The sequence below is a fragment of the Vidua chalybeata genome, chromosome 6 (genome assembly GCF_026979565.1).
Source record: "Vidua chalybeata isolate OUT-0048 chromosome 6, bVidCha1 merged haplotype, whole genome shotgun sequence".
Classification (NCBI taxonomy): Eukaryota; Metazoa; Chordata; class Aves; order Passeriformes; family Viduidae; genus Vidua; species Vidua chalybeata.
Window position 1 is genome coordinate 29,718,427 of NC_071535.1, and position 18,135 is coordinate 29,736,561.

Sequence of the window (18,135 nt, forward strand, 5' to 3'; positions counted from 1 at the left end):
CAGAAATTAATAGCTTTGTTCTGTGGTGAAAAAAAGAACATTACTAATAGGCATTTCACTACTTCTGAGTTATGCAAAGGAACCATATTTTAAATGGCTTACTTTGTACATATGTATTAGTGTAGCATGAAGCCCTCACCTGAGGGGCAACTACCTGATATTACTTGCATTTATCAAGACCATTAGAAATCCAAGTTACATTTTCATGGCATTACATTCAGCTAAAAAAAAAAATCTGTATTCTAAAGCCTTATCTGACTAACAAGAACATGTTTGATACATGTTCAGAATTTTAAAATTGTCTGGATTCTTAAGAAAGTCTTTTAAAATAAAAAATTCTATTTTCACATCTTAGCAAAATTTCAAATAAATAAAAATAAATCATAATTACCAATTTTAAGAAATGTTGGCATATAAAGCTCTTCTGAAAGCTACATTGAACCAAACTCTAACCCATAATACATGGACACATTGTAAAAGAATCACCACCACACACACACATCAATAAAGTATGAGTTAACCATGATATGTTGATAATATAGGAGGGGAAAAACTCCAGCTTTTCCTGACTAATCAACCCAACAATTCAAAAACTTTAACCTGTGACTTTAACAGTGACTTCTTCCATAAAATAAGTTTAAAAAAAAAATCTCCAAAATTGGTATTATCATCTTCTTCTTAAAATATCTTCTTCATAGGATTGGGATAGGCTTTTGGAGGGAAAAAAACCACCTATTTTAAAGTTACAGGAACATGAAATTTTTTTTTTATCCCTGACTTCTTGAAAAGTAGCATTGAGAAAAGTAGTAACCACCATCACTATGAATGTAAGGGACTAAGACTTAACTTCTGATGATGTAGGGCTGTATAATCTGCAACAAAGTTTCTGGAGAGATCCTAATTAGCTGCTCACCAAGAGCAGAATTATTTAGAATTTTGAATAAGAAAAGAGGCAATGAAAGACTTTGGTTTTCTGGAACCAAAACTAGTTTCTTCTCAATTTCTTTATCATAAAGAGAACAGGGTTAACAATAAGATGTTAGGACCTGTAAGGTAAAGAAATACATATAGAAAGCAGAAGAGTATAAAGGATAAAGCAACCCCCATCTTAGAACTGGAACAGAGAAAATAGGCCTTATTTTTGAAGATAAATTCCTCTATTCTAACCACGTCTTTTTTCCCCCCCTAAGTTAACAATACAAAATTAGTGGTTTTCAAAAGGAGGGTCAGGCATTATTCTTTACACAGTACAGAATACAGGAGAATGTTTCTAATAACACAGGAAAAACCTGTACATAACAGCATTAGCTAGTAACATAGGCTTACTATGTAGGAGTGCAGGAATGTGTTATAACCTTCACCAACTAGAAGTGCACATGCCACACAGATATTCTTGAACTGTAGATCTATACCTTAAGTTGCCTTGAGGTAAATTATTCTTGGTGTCATATTTAGCTTTCATTTTTATGAAGAGCTGGGAAGTGAACTTTTCATCTGGTACCATAACTTGACAGGTTCATTCTTAACTTCCTCAAAACTTTCACACATGAAAGGCTGTGTTAACAATGGTGAACTGGATGGATTCCTTGGATTTCCTTTTCAAAAAAAAAAAAAATTGTAAAAACGGCTTAATTTTTGTATAAAATTAATGAAAAGTGCAATAAATACTTGGTATTACTGCACATTTAAAAGATTTGAGATGAATATACTTCTAATTTATTATATGAAAGAGGAAAATTCATGTGACTTGATTATGCATCTACTTCTCTTTTCCCCTTGCTCTTTTTCTTCTTCTTTTTCTTTCCTTCTTTTTTTTTTTTTTTTTCTGGTATGTGATAATTTATCCAGTGTGGGAATTGTACGGGGATGGAACCTATAGACATACAGTAGATATAGTAACTTCTTTCAAGCTAAGTGATACTAAGTGATAAAGTTAAAAGACCTTAATCCCAAAGTGGTTCTAGCATATGTTTCCAGTGCAGTTTAATCGGGATCTCAGTTTATCTTCCTTCTTGAACATTCTTCAAGTATGTTCTAAACCAGGTTAGTCTGATGTCATAAAATTTTAGAATTCTGAGAGGTAAAAGGATTTAAAACTTTTTATCAAAGTAGTATTATTTCTAATCTCTTGTGTTTTTTTTTAAACATCAAAGATGTTTGTGTACTAGTTAAATCTAGGATTCAAAGCAATTTAGCTCTGTCATTTCAAGAATAGAATCCTCAAAAAATCTTTGAAGAAATTTTGTACTGTTTTATCAGATAACAAGGCAATATTTCCAATCAGATTCTTTTACAAAATCACAGAATCATAGAATGTGTGAGGTTGGAAGTGACCACAGTGAGTCATCTGCTCCAACCTCCCTGCTCAAGCAGGGTCATCCTAGAGCACGTGGCACAGGTTTGTGTCCAGATGGCTCTTGAATATCTCAAGTGAGAGAGACTTCACAACCCCTCTGGACAATCTGTTTCAGTGCTTGGTCACTTACAGTCAAGAAGCTCTTTTTCATGTTCAGGTGGAACTCTCTGTGACTTGGTTTCTGCCCATTGTCTCCTGTCCTATTGCTTGGTACCACTGAGAAGAGCCTTGATCCATTCTCTTTCTTTCCCCACTTCAGCCACATATACTGAGTTAGTCATCTCAGTCATCTCTTCTTGAGGCTGAACAGGCCCAGCTCCCTCAGCCTTTCCTCATAAGAGAGATGTTCCACACCCTTAATCATCTTTGCCACCCTTCACTGGACCTGCTCCAGTAGCTCCCTGTCTCTCTTGCCCTGAGGAGCCCAGAACTGGACACAGCACTCCAGGTCAGGCCTCACCAAGGCTGAGCAAAAGGACAGGATCCCCTTCCTCAACCTGCTGCCCATGCTTTTCCCAATGCATCCCAGGACACCATAGACCTTCTTGCCCACAAGGACACACTGCTGGCTCATGGACAGTTTGCTGTCCACCAGGACCCCCAGGTTCTTCTCCACAGAGCTGTTTTCCAGCAGGTCAGCCCTCAGTCTGTGCTGGTGCATTGAATTATTCCTCCCCAGGTACAGGACCCTGTATTTGTCCTTGTAGAATTTCAGAAGGTTCTTCTCTAAAATCTTGGTAGTTTGAAAAAGATTGTGGAAGAATTGTATAATTGCTGAAAAATAGCATTAAACTACTTTTAATCAAATGCAGCAAATAGTTCATCTCATTAAAAGTAATGACTGAGTCTTCTTCTCAGGACTTTTAATGAACCTAAAAAAATTAAATCCGAAGTTATTAAAGTTTCAGTTCATACAGTCACATATGTATGACTTTCCTGATATAAATTTTTTTAGTAGAATACCTTAAGAACATTGTTTGTTTATTAATCTATTTAATACAAATTCAACTGATCTAGCACCACATGAATACAAATGTGTGTTAATAAAAAGATATGTGCTGTTTTGTCCCTGTTATAGAATTCTTGTATTTCATACTTTGAACAGTTCTAATTCTAGTAAACTTTGTAGAAAATAATTGAAACTTCATTCTATGTAAGTGAAAGAGGTGTGGTGCAAGTGGTAAAATTTGTGTCATTTTCATTAAATACATCCCCACGCAGACAAGTTATAAACTTTTTAAAAATTCACAATCCCCAAGTGGATCAAAAGAGGTTTCTGACAGCAAAGATCAACAGATCTGCTGCAAAAGGGTAAAAGGCCAGAGCAGAAATAAAGGATCAGACTAGGACAAGAAGTCCTGCAAAACTTCAACTCATAGTGACCTGAAAAGCAAACATCTATGGCTCTAACTACACAGATATGTCTTTAAAGGTTTATGTCCTGTTTCAACACATAAGTCTGTAAAGTAAATGGGCATCTAAAACTTAAATTGTATCAAACATTAAAGACCAGCAAGTATATATTCTAGTATCAAAAATATACCACTTGTACCTCTGTATTTTCATATTGTTAAAATTATTTCTGATTTTGACATCTCTTACTAAGTTCTCTTCCACAATTTTTCAGCTCCATGTTCTAACTATTCTTCTGTTTTTTTCACTATAACCTATACTTCCTTTCCTGTTTCACTTTAAATGCCTAATAGTGCGCTCTTAGCCTGGTGCTTCCATTTAAATTTTCCTTTAGATGATGTGATCTCCTCAAACTGCAAAGTGATATTTCCATTCTTAAGCCATCTCTCTCCTACTTTGTCTGTCTGTGACATCTCCTTAACAGCACTCAATAATGTCAGCTTTCAAGTACTTTTCTGTTTTCAGGCATATTCCCTTACTCTTCTTTCTAACTCCTGTTATCTGTTATGACAACAACATCCTTCCTGTTTTCCAATGTACAGGCTCAGAGGTAGAAAAGAAGGAATCTTATTTCTCTCTGTTTCTAAACTGAGTTATGCAAAATCTCATTTCTTCCTTTCTCTAACACACTTTATTTTCAAACATTTCTTTATACTTTATATATGCACTAAAATCTCTTTCTGAAAGCTCATCTTACACTGATAACAAAATATCTGTCATTCATATACAAGCATCAAGGCAAGTACTGTTCTAAATGCAAAGATTATTTTTTCATCTGATTTTCCTAAACTTTCAACTACGAATCAAACTTTTACTTTAAGTCCATTCCTAGTTCTCATTTCTTGTATTCATCTCTTTTGCAGCATATCTTAAACCCCAAGCTATTTTTTTTGACTTTCAGTCTTGCATACAATTTCCATTTATCTGTGCTGATCTTTTTCTGTGTGAAACTTTTCTGCCAGGAAAAAAAAATGGCCTGAGATAAAATGTCTCTCTGTTTTTATAAGTGTTTCTAAGTCTTTTCATGCAATGTCTAGTGAACAAACAACTGTTGTATCTTTTTTTTTTTTTTTATCATAAATAACATGAATTGTGGAGATAAATGGGATGGTAAACAAATATATTAGGGAACAAGCCTAGAGAAAAAGTGTCAAATGCACTTAAACTCTAAAGGGCTAACTAAGTTTCAGAAGATTTGTTTGAAAATTCAGTGACAACACCATATGCTAGTTAGGAAACAAGATTTCAAAGAGGGAAAAGGATAATAAGAATATCTTTCCCAAACTACATCATAGGTAACTTATCAAATTTATAATCTGAAAAACATTAAAATTAATTAAAAGTGATCATATGTCTAGATAATCAAGATAATACTTCAACACTACACAAGGATAATTTTTCTAATAAAAGTTTAATGCTAGTTTTAGAATACATTATCACTATCAGAAGAGACAAGCATTAAAATTTGACAGAACTTGAAAAATATTATCAGTCATTTTATCTTTTATTTCAAATTAAGATAATCAAAATAAGTGTTCAATAAACAAGTTAAGTGTTTAAAGTAGATGTGGCATTTTGAGATATGATTTAGTGGTTATAGTGCTATTGAAGGTGGGACATGATGACCTCAGAGCTCTTTTCCAACCTTAATGGTTCTATGATTCTAAGTGTTTTTCATATTAATAAAACAGAATGTTCTCAAAAGCAAATGTTGTGAAGACTGTCATAGATTCTACTACAGCTCTAGTGTCTGGTAGCTGCACAAGGAAGAAAGCAATGGAATGATCACCTGTAAATAAGCTGAACTAGCTAAGAATAATGTAAATGTTTAATTTACTTAGCAATAAGCAAGTGAACAATCCTTACTGTACAATATATAAGAAAGCAACTGGGATCTCATATTGATTTAATAACAAAACATTATTCAATTCCTGCTGTTATGTTTGCGAATGGCCTGAGAATTAAAAAAAATATTTGGAGGAATTAAGTATCTTCCCCTGTGATGACAAGATCCTTCAATTTCCACAAAGTTACTTTAAAATTGCTCAGTACTAAAAACACATTTTCAAAGAACACTGTTCCTCTCCATTACACAGATGATGTGCTCAGACAAAACTCACAACCAACAATTTTACTTCAGGATATGATCTGCCATTGCAGCCAACCCAATTTATAATAACCATTCTATTGAAAGAGAGAGCTCTGCGCTCTATGCAGCCATGGTTTCTACAGAGCAAGTTCCCTGTACCCAGAAAAAAGCAGATCCTGCTGGATCACCTATATGCAGCCATAAAAACACTGGAGCCTTTACAGTGACAGAAGCAAGCACAGACTTGTGGTTTGGAAGAGTCAGCTAGAAGTGGGATGGAAATGCTGCCTTTTGGCAGCAACTTACTATTAGATCAGTTTATCTGTACACTAAATTACACCCTTCAGAGCTTAACCAGGAACTGTGTGGTGCTAGGTCTTTTTTAATGCAGCTCTTTACATGTAAATCTTACCTCTGTGAAAACTAATATGAGTATGGCTATCAATTTCAGTCAGTCAGGATTTCACTTCTATACACCAGAGGCATACAGAGGCTGCATCCAGCTGGTGGCCAGTCACCAGTGGTGTCCCTCAGTGTCTGTACTGGGACCAGTTCTATTTAATATTTTTATAGATGACATGGATGAGGGCATTGAGTCCTTCATTAGTAAATTTGCAGACAACACTAAGCTGGGAGCTTGTGTTGATCTATTGGAAGGGAGGAGGGCTCTGCAGAGAGACTTAGATCGGTTGGATGGACGGGCAGAGTCCAACAGCATAAAGTTTAATAAGTCTAAGTGCTGAGTTCTACATTTTGGCCACAAAAATCCCCTACAACATTACAAGCTGGGGAAAGTGTGGCTGGACAGTGTTCAGGCGGAAAGGGACCTGGGGGTGCTGGTCGACAGCTGGTTGAATATGAGCCAGCAGTGTGCCTTGGTGGCCAAGAAAGCCAATGGCATCTTGGCCTGCATTAGGAATTGTGTGACCAGCAGGAGCAGAGAGGTCATTCTTCCCCTGTACTCAGCACTGGTGAGGCTGCACCCTGAGTGCTGTGTCCAGTTCTGGACCCTCTGTTTAAGAAGGACGTTGAGATGCTTGAGCACGTCCAGAGGAGGGCAACAAGGCTGGTGAGGGGCTTGGAATACAAGCCCTATGAGCAATGTTTGAAGGAACTGGGGCTGTTTAGCCTGGAGAAGAGGAGGCTTAGAGGTGACCTTATTGCTCTCTACAACTTCCTGAAGGGAGGTTGTAGACAGCTGGGGGTCGGTCTCTTTCACCAGGCAGTAACTGACAGAACAAGAGGACACAGTCTCAAGCTACGTCAGGGACGGTATAGGTTGGATATTAGGAAAAAAGTTTTCACCTAAAGAATAATAATGTACTGGAATTGTCTTCCCAGGGAGGTGGTAGAATCACCATCTCTGGATGTGTTTAAAAAAAGACTGGATATGGCACTTGGTGCTATAGTCTAGTTGAGGTGTTAGGGTGTTAGGTTGGACTTGATGATCTTAGAGGTCTCTTCCAACCTCATTGCACAGACACCCAGGTGTCACCTGGGTTTAAATAATAGAATCATTATACTAAGAAGCAATATTTTCTCATTTTCAGTTAAAGACTCGTATACAAAAACATACACATCCCTCAACTATCAGGATAGTGGATTCCATGAATAGCAGTTTACCAATTTTCTAGACCATGGGAAGCAAGCATCAGTATCTTCTCACACCAAAGGAGGTTCATGTTAAATATACTTACTACAGACAGCTTGTTTTAGTGTAGGAACTTGGTATTTCCTGACAGACAGGAGATGTCACTGGCTCCCTAAGGACTCATTACTCCATTGGGAAGTAGCCTGCATAAGTAACTAAGACCTATACCACTTCAAAATTTAGGTTTCCACAGACCTTGTGATTTCAACTCTACCCATGGCTGGGAATGTAGAATATCTATAGGCACTCACAGCAGCTGGACCTACAAGGTAAAGAATGTAGCCACGAAATTAAAGAGCTCCACTTCAAATGCAGACTGATCAGCCCTGATTCAAAATTTTGGCTTTTATTATTGTTCAACAGTTGAACAGTGCTACGGTATCATTTCTTTCCTGTGGTCCAAAGAGCAGCTACAAGTCAGAAACATAATTTAATAATTTAATCAGAGTTTTTCTTTTTCAAATTAATGTTTCAATTATCTGATCACATAATAACAATGTGAGTTTTTTCAGGTATTAAATTAAATAATTAAGGATTAGTTTACTATAACCAAACTGGGAAGAAGCTGCAATGTATACATTGAATAAATGCATAATAATCTCCTAAGAGATAGGAATTTGAGTTTATATTCTAATTTTGACTGAAACATTGAGGAAGCAATTCCACACAACCCTACATTCTCAAGGCAACAGTGTGCACTTGGAAAACTTACTCAGTATATATGCTACTTTTGAAACTTCAAGAAAATCTAGAAACATTGTGGAAAAAACTACTTTAACTGCATGACATAAAATCAACTTCCAAGTATATTCTAATATATATAAGAAATGAAGTTTATCATATCTTAAAAAGTATAGAGGTGCTTAAGTTTTAGTGTTAATACTTAACAAGATTTAGGTATAGATAACTACATAAGTAAACTGAAAGTAAATAAACTTGAACATCAAGTTTTACTAAGAATCATATTGTAAGAAGCTCAAAAATTCCTTCCAAATGTAACACTCCTCCTTCCCTCACTTACACATACGTATTGCACCTTGTACTGCAGTGGAAACAATTTGCTTTAGAATGAGGCACAGTTAAGACCAGTATATAAAGTTACCAAGTTCATAAGTTTATGAAGTTACCAAGTATATAAAGTTGAAGCTGTTAAATGCATATTCTGCAAGTTAATTAGTATTAGTTAATCTGGAAAACACAAAACCAAAAAGGAAGGAGATCAAAAATGCATCTTCTTATTGTGTTACAGTAGTTACACAATTGTTCTATTACACAGTGCTATATGTGTCACATGAGTAATGGACACTCAGGCACACACACATTAAAACCAATCAGTAATAGCTTCAATTTTAGCTGACACTGAATAACCTATTTCTGAATTTCTGGATTTCTACTGAAGGGGGGTATATTTCAAAGATAAAAGTATGATGTATCATACAGGCATCTTTAGCAGCAAGAAAATGGCACTGAAGATATATATTCAGCAGTAGCTTTTATACATATATGTAGCGCTCAGGTTTGCTGTTAGATCATGGAATGTTTTTCTCTCATCATTAAAGCTTTTGAAATACACTCTAAAGGAAAGAAAGCTGATCTACTTATAGATCAACAGAAGGCATGTGAAAAAGGTTGCTAACAATACTTTTCTTGCATATAAGTGAGAGCAATTGGTATCCCATCTGGAAAACTACACTACTCTGAGATAGAAAACTCTTGCCACTGGCAAGGTTTATGGTATTAATTTGTAATGGTGGATTTAGGCAAATGTACTAAACTAATGCTCATTTACTTGCATTATTATGTATTTTCTACATAAAATGCCAGGCTTTTACCCTGTCAATACCAGCACTGAGTTAATGGAAAACAGGACAAGGCGGGTGTACAAGTATGCCGGTACCCATGAATGTCAAGCTCAGGTTACAGATTTGCTTCTTGCATTAACACCTGTACAATGTATCACCTAATGCATTACTATTCAGACTCTTAAATATGTTATTATAAATATTTTCATTGCAGTTTAGCTTTGATTATTAATCTAAAAGGCAAAAAGTTAAACTGTATCTTATCTTCTTTGCCACTTGATATGTTAAACAGCCTTCATACCTTAAATCCACTTTAATAAGGCATGCAATTATTAAAGCATTACTGAATGGCCCCAGAGCACAAAAGCTCCATTAAATTTGCTTACATCTAATTACGTCTGCCTGAGGCAGGTGAGAAATTGACTCTGATAAGATCTTTCTTTTACCTGTAGCCAAAAAAATAAAACGGAAAAATAACTCGGAGTGATTTTCTATCTAATTGCTATCTACAAGTATTTATGGTATTCGCTCTTCCAATGAATAGCCCACAAAGCACTCTTTGTGCACTAACCAGTGCATTTTAAGTTTTTTTAAGACTGCAGAATACAAAAGACAAGCTTATCTTGCTGCAGGCATGACAGGTCATCAATGATGTCTATCTGGGAAACAGTTTTATCTATTACTTAAATCATTTATTTTCTTTAAAAAAATAGTTCTGATGTGAAAAAACATGTTACATATGTTTTGTGGACTTCATTTTTTTCTTCATGCCAGCTTAAGCAATGAATACATTCTATTTTATGGAAATATAACATAAATATATGAATATACTTTACATGGCTAGAAAACAATTATTTTAGAAATTTTTTTCCCCAATTTAAGACCAAGTGTTTTGTAGTAGAAAACATAGTATTCAATTCCAATATATTTGTAACTGACCTCCCAAAATTTCAAGAAAATGCTAATAAATTACATTGCTTGTTACCTGTAAATGAATGAGGGCATGTGGTATTTCTAATCATTCTAATCTTCCTCTCAGCCCTAGCAGATCCTACAGAACAATAGAGCGAGACCATCATAGTGACAATGTAAAAACTAGTTAGAAACTATACCAGATAAAGAGGAAGAAGTAAATAATTTTTTTAAAAATAATTAATTTTTAATAATGAATTTAATCCATCCACCCTAAAGGGATTATAATTCAGATCTTGGTTAATAATGAAGGAGAAATTACTTTATTATATATAAAGCACTCTCAGAGAGAGATTAGGTATTTGATGGGAAACTTGTCCAGGTAAACCAGACACTGGACTTCTAATGAAAAATTATGCAACACTATTTTCCAAATATATATCTTTAACCACTGATGCCACTTGCATGATACAAACCACTGTTTGCTACAGTGGACCACAAGTTTATAATCAACCCTAAAAGAAAAGGTCCTTTGGTCACATTTTATGCTTAAAAACTCATTTGCTGCTCTGAAATAGAAAACTGCATAGGGGCCTGAAATGAATATGTTGTATTATTAATATGTCTCTCATGTGCTCCTTAGGTTTTTAGAGCACATCATTCCAGAAGCGTTCTTATAAAACTCCATTTGACCTTACGCTTCCATTCAAGCAATAAACAGACAGATTAACTTTCATATTGATTTGCTTCAAGTTTTATAACTTCATTTTATATAGCTGATAATGAAAAGACATTGATTTTCTGGTATGCTAAGCAACTAAATTTTAAATATGAAAAAGAAATTTAGAGGCAATGATGAATTATTTCTGTGTCCTCTTATGGTTTACTAACTCCAAGTCTGTTGTTACACAAAATATTTTGGCCTCATAATTATATCTTGTTTGATATTAACTTCATGTATTTCTATTACAACTTTCACGGTTGCTTTATAATATTGTCTAGTCACAAGCCTGTATCATCTATAAATGAAAATACTGTGAACTACTGAATTATACATGCATCTTGACTGCAAATCAAAACGAAACCAGAACAAAAATATATGAGAGAAATTTAATGACTGTGTTAGGAAGAACTGCTTTCCAGTTTTTTCACATCTCCTTTAAGAATGAATTGCATCCTGTTAAATTAATTATTCGGACATCATGACTGGTATTGAGACATTTTTTATAATTTTTTTGACATTAACATTTCATATCTTAAAACATGCAACTAAAGTTCTGTTTTCCTCTGTTATGTTGTGGATTTGTCCATGGGAAATTTCAGTAGACAATACTGCTCAGAATCTGAATACATACCAAAAGCTGCCACTTTTATGATTATGGCCTGAACGTTAGATGATATCATTTCTTTAAGCAGTATTTCCTGGTTCCAATGCCAGAGGTAAGCTAAAGGCTGAAGATTAAGCCTTCTGCACCTTAAAAACAAACCAAAAATTGGATAAAGCCAAGTATAATGCTTTTACACAGTATTATTAATGTAAAATGAATTAAAATTTCTTTCTTTTCCTATCCTGAAATAATTTTTCTTCTATAATTTCAGTTACAACACCTTACTATTCATATATTTCATTATAAACATTAAGTCTAATGCATTATTTTTTAAAAAAGAAATGAACTTGTTCTGACTATGATTCATCTACATAAGATGCAGAGGTAAAGAGATCAGCACAGGACTGTAAGTAAAACCATAACAAAATGTGTTCCTAAACCTTTTGGGACACAAAGCAATTAGCACCTTAGGAAATCATCACTTTTGTGAACACAGCTAAGGACAAAGTCACTGCTCTGTGATACATGTGGCACATGTCACTAGTACAATATGCTGAATTTGTTGCTGTGATTTGGATCAACAACCAAGGAAAAGAATCATTCAGGAAAATATATACAGCTTGTGATACAAATTAACAACTTGTTACTGTAAAGTTAATAATTTGTTTTGATACATATCATATATAGACAGCATTTGATACGCAGCATTTGATTGTTTATCAAATTAGAGAATCTCTTATTTTGCATTATTGATAGGTAACATTTCTGTAAATTGTCAAGAACCATCAGCTGGTGATTAAATGTGTAAGGTCTCTGAAAAACTTAAATATTTAACTATGAGACTAGTTCAGAGCCCTTATGATTTAGATTTATTTGCAAATTATCATGTTTTTCCTAATACATGGTCTTTCTCACATATATGGGCATTGCTCCCTATGTCAGATAGAAGAACCACTAGTATGATTGTGAAGGCTATATAGTTAAATGTATGTTTAATGTTGATATGTAAATGCATAGTTAGCACCCATATAATCTGACTGGTTTTCTTATTACTTTGATATGCTTTAAAAGAGCACTAAGTTTTGTGATAGAACTATTTAGCAGCTCTGAATGTAAAGTAGTTACCTATGTGCCTAACTTCAGATAAAAAATTAGCTGAATTAATTGGGATGGCTTATATGAAACAACCTTATTGAAAGGGCTAAATCTACAGATCAATGTAAAGTGTTTTACTTTACAAGCCCAGAAATAATCATGCCTATTTGAAATACTGTGATTTCCTGTCAATCTCTTAGCTGTGGTAAAGATGTAAAACTCACAATCAACAAAAGCAATCTTTTTTTATCCTACTAACATGTGAGGCAATTATTAAAATGTTGAAGTATAAAGGAAAAGAAAAAGGAGATATTTCTGACTGCAGTTTATCTATGTAAAATGTAAAGAAAACAAATGTGCTCTGTAACTTGCTGATGTGCGCTTAGTTGGCATAGCATTAATTTCACCATTCTTACAGCTGATAAAGGATTCCAGATACTTGCTTTCATCATCAACAAATCATTAATGAACTCATGAAACTATAATTAATTTTTAACACAAGGTGGTTTTGCATTTCATCAGATGTATACAGTAAAAATCTTTTTTCAGATCAAATATTGGCCTACATAACAGACACAACTACCATTACATAATGCTCTTTTTAATTAAGACTCTTAAAATAATCACAATCTATATAGACTTTTGTGCACAATAGGAATGACAAATGGAAGCTCCTGATTAATAATAACAAATTTTAGATTTAAGGAATTAAGGGAAGATGTGCACAGAAAGATTATCTTCTAATTCTTGATAACAAGTCACAGGATGTTCCCCTACATCAAAACACTGGTGAAAAACAGAGGGACTTGACCACAACACTGTAGTCATTGGAACTGAGTTAGCTTCCTGTTGCAATCAAAGAACTGAACCTACTCAACTATGTTCATACCAAATCTATTTTCAACAGATGAAGAGAGATCTGAAGAGCAATCAAAAACCCTGGTAGAATCTCTACTAGACTTTTACTAATGAACACATGGTTTCAGGGGGGAAAAAGGAAGAAAAATAAAAGAAAAAAAGAAATATCTAAATTAATGAATAGAATGCATTTGGTATCATAGAACATGAGAAATCAGGCAACTGTCTCTGCCTTAAATTTGAGTTAGAAAACAGACGAGTACTCTCTAGAATGTGTAGTCTGAAAAAGATTAGTATTTTCTTACACATCTTCCACTCGAACTCTCTGGTAGTCAGAAAGAATGGCTCCCACAGATACACCCTCTACTCCTTCTTTGTCCTGAAAAAAGACATGGAATATCAATGACACAGCATATAATATTTTAAGCTGCAGAGATTCAGTATCTCTACTTGCAGAATCAACCAAGAATATGTGTTTTTTCTGCGTCCAGAACATGGAACAGAATAGGCTGGAATGCAGTTCTTCCACAGAAGGGAGCAGCTCAGCTGACCTACTACATGGTTATTACTCTAATGCAATCTACTTGACTCAAATGCCATTCTAGAGAAGATATAACCAAGGTAACTGAAAAGTATCAGACATAACAGATTGTCCTGGAGTTTTCCAGACATCCCGAAAATTCCTTCCAGCTTTTCTCTATAAGTGACATGTTAGCTAGTCCACCTACAAATAAATATCAGCAACATACATAATGCAATTAACTGAATTGTTAGCATTTGCCATGGTACACAGTACAAGAGAGTGTGAGATTACTCTTTTTATCTTAACACCAGAACAAGAAAACTCACAAGAAACTTACTCAACATCACCTTTTAAAAATTCTGCTATAAAAAAAGGTTTTCCAAGACACATTTTATGTTTCATTTAAATTACCTAAGCCAATGAACAGCACTTTATTTTTTCTTGTAAACCCACTGACAATGTAACATTTCAAAAGTTCCAGTATTTTGTGAGATCTTGCATTTTTAAATTGCTTGAGTCCCAATCAACATGATGAACTTTCTTTTTCTAAATTTTGCTCCATCTAGACTTCAGTAAAAGTTGTTTTCCTCTTTTAATCAAGGTCAATCATAACTACACACCATGATTTACTTTCTGGACCTGTTCCAAATCCTGTGAAGTTTGCAGCAAGATTCTACAACAAATTTTTCAGTTATATACCTGTGATGATGCATCCTGCCCCTGCCTGTCTCTTTTGGACTACTCTATGATCTCAGAAGTCCTGCTAAGCCTTGGCCAAGCAAGCTGAGCAGTGAAGTGCCCCTTGACTGCATCAGCTGGACGGTGAATCATTGCTGACTGTACCAGGAGTTTTTGTCTGGTAAAGGTCAAAACAATTCTGACTGCAGCATGCGGCATCATCTGCCCAACCAAGTTGGGCAGTAGAGGATAAGCAGCTATTCTTGGCAATCTGGGTAAATAATTTTCTTGATTCACAGCCCAAGTGAAATGGCAGCATTGTTACAAATTTCAAAATCAAATCAGTCTTTGCCTGATGTGCTGCTGAATTTAAAATTCAGTTCCTGTTTCTCATCAATAAAATTATGCAGGAGGTGTTTTATTCAAAATTATAATACAGTGAAAAATGTTCTGGTTTATGCCTGTCTGGGATATTCTTCCCTTAATCTATTATCTTACGCTTTACATTAATTCTCACCTCATAATTGCAAAAAAAAAATTAAGTTATTAATACCCAATATACATTTCAGATGTAAGAAACTGTATTTGTCAAAATTCCTACATATAGTAATCTAAAAAATACATCACTATTTAAATTATGTACTTCCCCATGTCATTAATACATAGATCCATCAATATGAAGATTAATGCCAAATCAAACAGTGTTCAGGTTGATGCTTCTCACATATCCAGAGGTAGCAGGAGTGAAAAAAATTACTTTTATCTTTCATTTGTTCATTATCCAATGATGGATCCAAAATTATTATCATTATTATCATTACTACTATCCATATGATATTATTTCTGCTTCTCTTTGAGCTTTCTCTGCAGTATTTCAAAGCTCTTTTGGTAAATCACAGATACTTCAATTTACTCAACTCACACATCTACAATAACATTTCTTAAAAAGTTAACACAGTTGTGCAAGCAGAATTTTCTTTAAATAAATTTGATCAACTGATTCATGAAGCCTTCTTGAATCTTCAAATATTTCTAAATTGTATTCTCTGTACTCCATTATTTCATGCTATTTTGCTATGCAGTCTTACCTGTACTGCTAAAACTGAACTTAAGTTGCATTCTTCAACATTCTTTTTAAAAAGGTTAGAAAGCTGTATGACAATCTTGGAAAACATGACTGATGTTAACAAGATAAATACTGTTTGTTTTTATTTTTATGTAAAATAATAACCTTAGCAATTCCTTCAGAATGTCCTCTGTCACAATGTGCAGACATCAAACAATATGTCCAAAAATATTAGAGAGTAACTATATCACAAACTTCAAAAAAAAATGGTACCCTCATAATAAACAAATATGGAGTGAAATCTTATTTCCCAAAGACAGATTTACAGAATCTCCTGTTCATCTATGAAGATGGCAACTGACTTGCCCAATATACTTTTAACAAGCTCAGACAGCCATAAACATATTTTTTATTCATTCTGTTTTTCAAGTTCTGACAAAATATATGCATCAGCAGAGATACTTGCTAAGAAAACTCCCTCAAATTAAAAATAAAACTAAATGGAAGTAGAGACTTAAATGTTATGTCCTTATACAAACACAATAATTCAATACTAAAATGATCTATTGCACAAACTTACTTGTTTGGGATTTAAAAAATTCTAGTCATGAGTCCCAGGAAATTTCATAACCATCCCATGATAATGGAATTTTAAAATCCACAGAAGGTCACTGTTGCATCCCAGGCTGCATTCAGATTAGGGGCTCTGATATGTGTTAGTTAGCTGGTTCTGTGTACCCCCGTGCACCTCCCATGGTTCCCTTCTCCGCAGTGGTCCGCTCCGGGTCTCTTACCATTGGAGCTCACCCTGCCAGTCTTGTAACCACCCCCCTGCCCACTCCGGAGAGTTCTGTGCCCGTCACCCCATTCCCACAACCCCATTCGCCCCGGAGCCTCGTATCCGCCCCTGCTGCATTCCCGTTGGTCGCCGTAGTCCACCGCCACGGCACCTGTCCCCATTGGGTGGGAGGGCTTCTTCCCTCCTTGTCCCACCCCCTATAACATTCCGTGCCTCCCCGGTCCCAGCGCCATTTTCATCCACACAGAGCTGGGAGCGGTTCGCAGCTTCTCCACCGCAGCTCCCACGGCCATTAAAGCTTTCCAGCCGTCCACATGGACGAAGTGGACAATTCCTTCACCTCTTTGTCTTGTCCCTCGTGCCAACGACAGAATGTGGCCAGCCCGCCCCGGTGCGCGGCAGCCGAAGCGCCCGGGAATCGTGACAAGGAGGAGCCAAGAAGGAGCGCCCGAGCCAGGCGCTCTGGAGCTGCCCGGGACCGGGAAAAATAACGCAAGCACTGCAGGTCACAGAACGTATACTAAATTACTATTGAAACAATGGCCCAGACTTGAAAATAATGCTTCTCATAGATTTTGTTTTGAGGTTGTTTAGGTGTTTTTTACTATACAAATCTATAACACATTGGATGTGCATGATTATGAATGCATATATATATAGGTACACAAGCAAACACAAACATGTACACATGTATGCAATATATCTTGGTGTTAGTAATGCAAAAACAAGGCTATTATTGACTGCTTGATTACATTAAATCTGATTTAAATAATAACATAGAAGTTTGTCTGCACTTATTCTAGTTTATTTCCTTTGATAATACATAAGTTTTAGTTGTCTTTTGAAATGGCAGTACATCATGTCATTTTGCAGTTGTGGTTAGCATTCATGTTTAAAAAATTCTCACAGGTATTTATTTATCACCATCTCTTTTCATTCAGTTCTTCTCATGGTAAACAGCAAATATAAACTTTCGTCACTGTCTAGACAATAGCTTCCATGAGGAGAAACACCAATATACTTAATACATGCTTTGAAGTGGGAGAACTAGTTAATATATTTAAATTCAGTGAAATAGAATGAATTCAATCCCCCTATTTTGTCCAGTTCAAAAAATTAAGGCTGGAGTGGCACAAATTCAAAAAGTAAAAAGATTTGAAAGGAAGAAGGATGGAGCATGAGGTAGAACAGATAAAATACTATGGTCTAATAACTTTCATAAAGTCCTCAACTGGACAAAGTTTACACAAAGCCTTGTCCCACAGTATATTCAGCTCAGTAGCTGAAGCATGCAAGGAGTACTAACTGAAAGCTACTTCTTCCCTGGGCTTATTCTTTGGTATTGAAAGAGTTATTGGACACCTTGGACACCTTGCAAACAGCATTTTGTTTGACTAAGAGTTGATTATGGTTAGTACAGAATCCATCCCAGAATCAATAGTGCTGTCACTTTTAATGTGGAATCTGATCAGGTTTGGTACCATTAAAAGCATGTTCACAAAACTGCACTCAGCAAGGGTAAACCAAGCTGACATCTGCAGGTAAATATCAGGGATCAGCACTGA

General features: G+C 35.2%; 1 protein-coding gene across 3 annotated transcripts in view; it reads right to left on the minus strand.

Annotated features, from left to right (window-relative positions):
• Nucleotides 1–18,135, minus strand: part of DPH6 (diphthamine biosynthesis 6) — a 199,018-nt gene that overhangs the window by 143,216 nt on the left and 37,667 nt on the right. For 2 of the 3 annotated variants that reach the window (XM_053945921.1, XM_053945919.1), the window contains exons 4-6: nucleotides 13,810–13,883; nucleotides 11,579–11,697; nucleotides 10,297–10,362 (exon numbers count right to left, since the gene is read on the minus strand). In XM_053945921.1, the coding sequence (XP_053801896.1) occupies nucleotides 10,297–10,362; nucleotides 11,579–11,697; nucleotides 13,810–13,883 (259 nt within the window). The remainder of the gene's footprint in view (nucleotides 1–10,296; nucleotides 10,363–11,578; nucleotides 11,698–13,809; nucleotides 13,884–18,135) is intronic. The other variant, XM_053945920.1, reaches the window with a different exon arrangement.